The 6,476-nt window shown below is 33.5% G+C and overlaps 1 protein-coding gene across 1 annotated transcript; it reads left to right on the top strand.

Moving 5' to 3' along the window:
* The first annotated feature begins 2,349 nt into the window (after positions 1-2,349).
* Positions 2,350-5,681, top strand: LOC123705580 (potassium/sodium hyperpolarization-activated cyclic nucleotide-gated channel 2-like). Its single transcript, XM_045654434.1, has 4 exons — positions 2,350-2,606; positions 3,178-4,291; positions 4,707-4,875; positions 5,555-5,681. Exons 1-4 carry the CDS (start codon positions 2,350-2,352, stop codon positions 5,617-5,619), a joined length of 1,605 nt encoding a protein of 534 aa, XP_045510390.1. The 3' UTR covers positions 5,620-5,681.
* The last annotated feature ends 795 nt before the right edge of the window (positions 5,682-6,476 follow it).

The following is a 6,476-nucleotide window of genomic DNA, read 5'->3' as shown; positions in this document are numbered from 1 at the left end:
TTGGTGTACCTTCTTGGTGTGCACAGTGTACTATATTGTGTTATTTAGAACAGTGTGTTGAAATTTGAATTTGTAAGGGAAATGAAAATATTAATTAAATTTTCTGATCATTGTAATTGGATTTCGTTTAAAACTAACTGCTTTAAGAAGGCTTCAAGCCAGACCTAGGGTGCGCACCACGTGCGCACCTAAACACACATAAACCACAGGTAGCCAATCACATAGCCCATACATTTTTGACATTCTGTTAAAAAATTACACATGATTACATTTTTGCTAAGAGCAATTAACCTATAGAGTTCTTATATTAAGACAGAACAAAATACATATTTTCTAATCTACTTACTCTTAGTCAATAACAGCATAAGCCAGATTGAGATAGCGATAGAGTATCTACACTGTCTTCAAACGTAGCGCGCCGGCAGTCAGTTTGTTTTCCAACCAGCTGGTGGGCTCAGTGCGTCAAGTGTTTATAACGAAATATTTAGAAAATATAAAGTGTACAGTGTTTCTTTTTATTTGTCAGTGTGCTAAAATAACTATTGTATGTTTAGCAACCGGCTATCACTAGTCGAATGGGAGTTTTGGATAAAAACAATGTAAAAATATCTTTCCATCGGTAAGTGATTTTCAGCAAATTGATAAATATTTATGTTTTAAACCTATTTGAAGGTTTTATCAAGCGCTTTTTTGTAATTTTATGTTGTAACTGTAACATTTACCCACTTTATGGGGTTGTGGAATATAAAATAATGAAATTATTTTTAAAAAACGTCACAATAATATCACGTTTGGCATTTTGTTTACCACCGTAGTGTTGTAACACATCTAGCGTATATTATCGATTTATGACAAAAAATCTATTTCATATTAACGTTGATTTATTTATTTTGTTTCATAAATCAGATTTATATGTAGTTGTTGTTGCAAATAATAGATGTAAATTTTTTACCGCAGGAAAATAAAACATAACACGTGGTTGTTTTATTTGCCCTATGTGTTTTAGTTTTCGTTTGTTGTTTATTAATTTCTCTTTCAGATTATTAATAAATTCATTTTGTTTTAGATTTCCTCAGCTAAATAAAAAATGGGTATAAAACGTGAGACATGAGTTGATTGGACGCCGCCACAATTTGCAATATTGTGTTCACTGCATTTCGAGCCTACGTGTTATCAAGATGGATACTCTAGAAGAATTGTGCAATCTTACGCTTACGTTTTTTTTTTTGTTCCTGCAGATAATAAATACATTTGATTAAAGAGAGTGAATTTTTATTTTGAAATTTTTTACACATAAGTTACCTACTTTAAATGTGTAACTATGTGAAAATTAAACGGTTGATTAAATGACAGTTCTCATAGATGAGAAACTACTATTGAAATACATACTTAATATACATGCGTTTTCAAAGAAAAACCCGCATAGTTCCCATTCCTGTTGGATTTACGGGATCAAAAGTAATTTTTCCAAATTTCATTGTAATCGGTTTAGTAGTATTCGCGTGAAAGAGTAACAAACATCCATCCTCAGAAACTTTCGATTTATTAGTAGGATGTTAGGAAAATGTTTTCATTAAGACTGTCCTTTTATTAACTTGTTAAAATGCTGCATGATTCCTTCATGCTGACTGTGCCTTTCTCCTCACTCCTTTAACTTTATCATCATTTCCTTCTTTATTTTAAATTACATTTCAAGTTTTAAAATTTCTTTTATAATGTACTAACTTTCCGCCCGCGTTTTTAAAGAAAATCCTGCACAGTTCCCGTTCACGTGGGATTTCCGGGATAAAACCTAACCTATGTGTGTATGTACAAAATTTCATTGTAATCGGTTCCGCAGTGAAAGAGTAACATCCCTTCTCACATAATTTCGCATTTATTATATACGTAGGATTAAACAAATAATGTATTCAACTGAAATTAATTATAAGTTTTGTTTTTTTATTATTTATTATTTCACGAAACCGTAAATGCAAAATACATTCACGATTTTATCGATTGAAGCACATCCCATCACTATCACCTTCTATCTATCTAAATACGTACCTATAGTAAAAATGGTGCCATGACTATGTTGAAACGTAGCTTGTTGTCTATAGCTGTCTCATTCTTTCATACGACGTTTTCTTTAGATAGAGAGAAACAAATATATGTAAATTGTATACGCTCGATACAAGTACTCTATAGGTTAATTGCTCTTAGCATTTTTGAGTTTTATTATGGGCTACGAAAAAAATATTTAAATAATTTTTAATATCATCAGCATCAAATAAATGTTTATGTTATTCCATAAGTATATTTCTATTAAAAAATTATAATAATTAAATAATTATTAGGTACCTTGGCAGTATGATAATATCAGATTTTGGAGAATCATATTACGACCATGCATGTCTGATTATGCACGAAAAAGATGTTGTAGATCTCGAACTGAGTGGTAAACGTTCTATGACCAATTTACGAAAGTGGTGGTATGATTGGTTTTTACTTTCGTACACAGATGAAAGAGCTCAAACGTTTTATACAAGCACTCATGCTCTAAGGATGGCGAGAGCGAAACAGTATTACATATACAAAAGTTCTATACACCCTCTAAGTAAATTCAGGTTCATATTTTTTTGACACAGTATCATGCGCTTGTACTTTCAATGTGCCCTTGAGCTGAATCATTACGTTTTGCTCAGTGGCTGAATCACATCGAATATAGGGACCTAACAGCATAACATTACCGTCTTCTATCTTAGCTATTGGCACTTCAGAATTATTTCATTATTTCATTCGAAAATTCGGGCTTTAAAGCAAGTGCAAGACGTAGTAAATTCATTTTTCAATTTATTTGGATATTCACATGACCGCAGCTGCTCAAAGAGTAGTGAGTACCTACATCGTGTGCGGTGTGGCCTTGCAGCTGTGGGAACAAACATGGGATGATGATGTTCATGATGTAATTCGTAAACCTATACTTTACGTTTGTGTTATGTAAAACACTGAAGGTTCAAGATCATTGTGTTCAAGATTATTTATCATAATTAAGCAACATGATTGTACTTACCTAAACCTGTGGCACCTAGAAGTTTAGAATTCGTGTATCGACATAAATATAGTCATTTCTCAATCTAAATTTATATCGCTATATTAAATTAAATTTGCCGAACATAATGAAAATATTTTTTTCAGAAAGTTTTGGGATTACTTCATTGTTCTGGTCGTGGTGGTCAATATGTTGATGTTTTACCACAGTACTTCAATAACCTATGGCAACTGGGAATGGCAGACGTATATCTATAATGTCGGTTTGGACTTTGTTCTGTTTCTGGACATATACATAAATATGAGAACTGGTTACATTCACGATAACTCCAAGAGAATTATATTAAACAGCAGAAAAGTGATGATTTATTATGCTTCAACCAAGCTGTTCGCGCACGCTCTTGGTTCCATTCCACTGGAAGGAATTCTCTTCCTGCGATACGGAGCTAACATCAATTGCGCAATTTGTAAAGCCAATAAATTTGTGGCCGTCTTAGAACTGCTCTGTATATTTCGCTTTTATAGACTGTTTGATGCGACTAGCCGTTGGGGCATGGATAAAAGATGTATCAAAACATGCTGCTGCTTGAAATTTTTACGCATATCCATCTTAGGTTTTATCAGCATGGTTATTTTTATGCACGTATCTGATATAATTTCTGTCTTGACTGTGATACAAACGGGTAAATTGGACAGTCGTTCATATTACGCTTCTGTTTTAGATATTAAGTATGGCGGTGGAGTATCTGAAACTCCACCGCCAAATAGTGTATTTTACTGTTTAGAGTTTGCGAGGATTTGTAAGTCCTTTCTATTATTTAGCTTCAGTCTCATCCCGCGTACTTATTTTCCGGATAAAATGACGGCACTAGTTGCGTATTTGATCGCGATGATATTTTACATGTGGAGCATTGTAGAATGTTATTTAATTCTCAGTATTAACAAGTTTCCACAGGAGCAAATGCTCACTTGTGTAGATAGAACTATGACTTTGGTGCGCTGGCGGAAATTGTCGGATAGCTTTAGTAGGAAACTCATGAGATACTTTCGGTTCAATATGACGAAACTAACGATCACGGAGAAACAGAACGGTATTTACAAGAGCCTTCCGAAGAGTTTGAAGAAGGATATCGCTATTAGTTGTTATAGTCGAATGATAATAAGGATCCCCTATTTTGCTGAATGGCCTACTGAAGTGATAGAGGAAATGGTGATGTTGCTTCAGGAAGAAATTTATTTGGAAGGTGATATGGTCGCAGAAGTAAGAATAATATTGCATTATTTGTAGGTAATCATTTATGTGTAAATATATAAAACTGCTCAATTTAAATAAACATAATTAAATATTGTAGGTATTAAAATAGCTAATTGATTTTTAATGCTAAATGAGGCAGGTGTAAAATAAAACTGCAGCTATTTTATTTAAAACGTCTTTATTCGAACGTGTTGTAACTAAGTTCCTTTTACATTTCGTAAGAAAAAAATAATCGTAAAATATATTCAATTGTTTTTATTTTTTTTTTTTTATGTATAAGCTGGGAAACGACCTTGCGCGTCACCCATAGAAATCTAAATAGGTAACACTTGTTATTTAGATTTCTATGGCGTCACGGGACAGAAAGCGATGATTGGCGCCGCCCATGAACATCCACAGACTCTGGAGTTTTGCTTTTCAGGCTTCAGTGCCAAGCGATGGACTCATTATAGTAGTGGTTGGTGTTCTAGCGATATACTCTATCCGTAATGAAGAAATGGGTCACTTGATAGACGGAGATTACTTCTGCGAGCTATGCCTGGTCACAGACAGGGAAATTCGTATGTCATCCGTCGTGGCTATCACTCCTTGTAAGGTATTGTATTGCTGAAAAAGTCCTTAGCCAAAGCTCGTTGGCAATTTTGTTAATTATTTTTAAATGCATAGTTACTTAAATCCATACTAATATTATAAATGTGAAAGTAACTCTGTCTGTCTGTCTGTCTGTTACTCAATCACGCCTTAACTACTGAACCAATTTGCATAAAATTTGGTATAGAGATATTTTAATACCCGAGAAAGGACATAGGATAGGTTTTATCCCGGAAATCCCACGGGAACGGGAACGGGAACTATGTGGGTTTTCTTTGAAAACGCGGGCCAAGCCGCGGGCGGAAAGCTAGTAATTAATAAAATAATTTTTTTTCTCTGGTCTAAGCAAAAAGGAAGATTTACTAATAGATTGCCATTTTTTTGTTCCCCATGTTTTTAGATAAATACGTCAATTATATTTTAAGACTTATATTTTAAAAGGAGAAATTTTAATACTTATACATATACTAGCTTACCGCCCGCGGCTTCACCCGCTTTCTCTGAAACGATTTGAGATTTAAACTATCCTATCTCTCAAGTTGGATCGAACTGCACATGGTGTGCGAATTTTATTATAATCGGTAAAGTGGTTTAGGAGTCCATTGAGGACAAACAGTGTGACACGAGATTTATATATATTAAGAATATATATATACATATTATATATTATTCTTACAGTTATTGTTCTTAGAGAAAATTACCTTCCGAAAGATGATGAGAGAATATCCAGATCTATTTTATGACCTCAAGAAAGCCTTGAATGCAAAGTATAGGTCACAACGTCGGGCTACTGTGGATCCTATGCCTATAAAATATATTTAACTTTTAAGTAGAGCTTTAATTAAATAAAAATTGATTTTCATTATGTTAAAATAGTTACATGCCTTTTTACTCCTACTATAATATAGTATATAGTTAGGGTATACAAAATGATACGTTTACGTGAGTTTCTTAACATGTTATTTACAGCAACATATAAATTTCAGAACTAAGGTTGTATTATTAATCCTAATGCTTACGTAGTACCTAGGTAACTACTTAGAATTTACTAATCTGTTTATCTGTGCCAATACTTCTTTTCATATAGGATTTGCTTGTTTCTTCATTTTGGTTCAGAAATGAAAGTGCGCCAAATTTTAGTTACTTCGCAGCAGTTATCTGCTTATTACTTAATATTTAATTTATAATACCTATGAGTGTTTTGAATAAATGAGAGACGGGAAGTCTGTGAACCGGTGATTTAATGCCATTACTTTCACTGGCCTTTTAACGTACCTACCCGTGAAATCGTATGTTATTTTCAGCAAGGGGAAGACTTAATATTCTATACTAATATTATAAAGATGAAGAGTTTGTTTGTTTGTTTGAACGCGCTAATCTCAGGATAGGAGTGTTTGATAGCCCATTTAATGAGAATATTATATCATCACGCTGAGACCAACAGGAGTAGAGCACTGAGGGTAAAACCGCAGGGCACAGCTAGGATACACTATACGGCTGCAACAGGTCCAGTCCCTCTTTCAATTTTACAAAATTTTTAACATTATCATGAAAGCTATGCATTAGTGTAATTAACACTACTTTGTTTATTTATTTGTAA

The sequence above is a fragment of the Colias croceus genome, chromosome Z, assembly GCF_905220415.1.
Source record: "Colias croceus chromosome Z, ilColCroc2.1".
Classification (NCBI taxonomy): Eukaryota; Metazoa; Arthropoda; class Insecta; order Lepidoptera; family Pieridae; genus Colias; species Colias croceus.
The sequence above is the reverse complement of the archived record's forward strand: the minus strand, read 5'-3'. Positions and strand labels throughout refer to the sequence as shown.

Bases quoted from the DNA above. Each gene is read 5' to 3' on its own strand.
- LOC123705580 (XM_045654434.1), top strand. From the start codon at position 2,350: ATGATAATATCAGATTTTGGAGAATCATATTACGACCATGCATGTCTG. The intron at 2,607-3,177 runs GTTCATATTTTT...TATTTTTTTCAG, and splicing joins CACCCTCTAAGTAAATTCAG to AAAGTTTTGGGATTACTTCA. The intron at 4,876-5,554 runs GTAAGGTATTGT...TTATTCTTACAG, and splicing joins CGTCGTGGCTATCACTCCTT to TTATTGTTCTTAGAGAAAAT.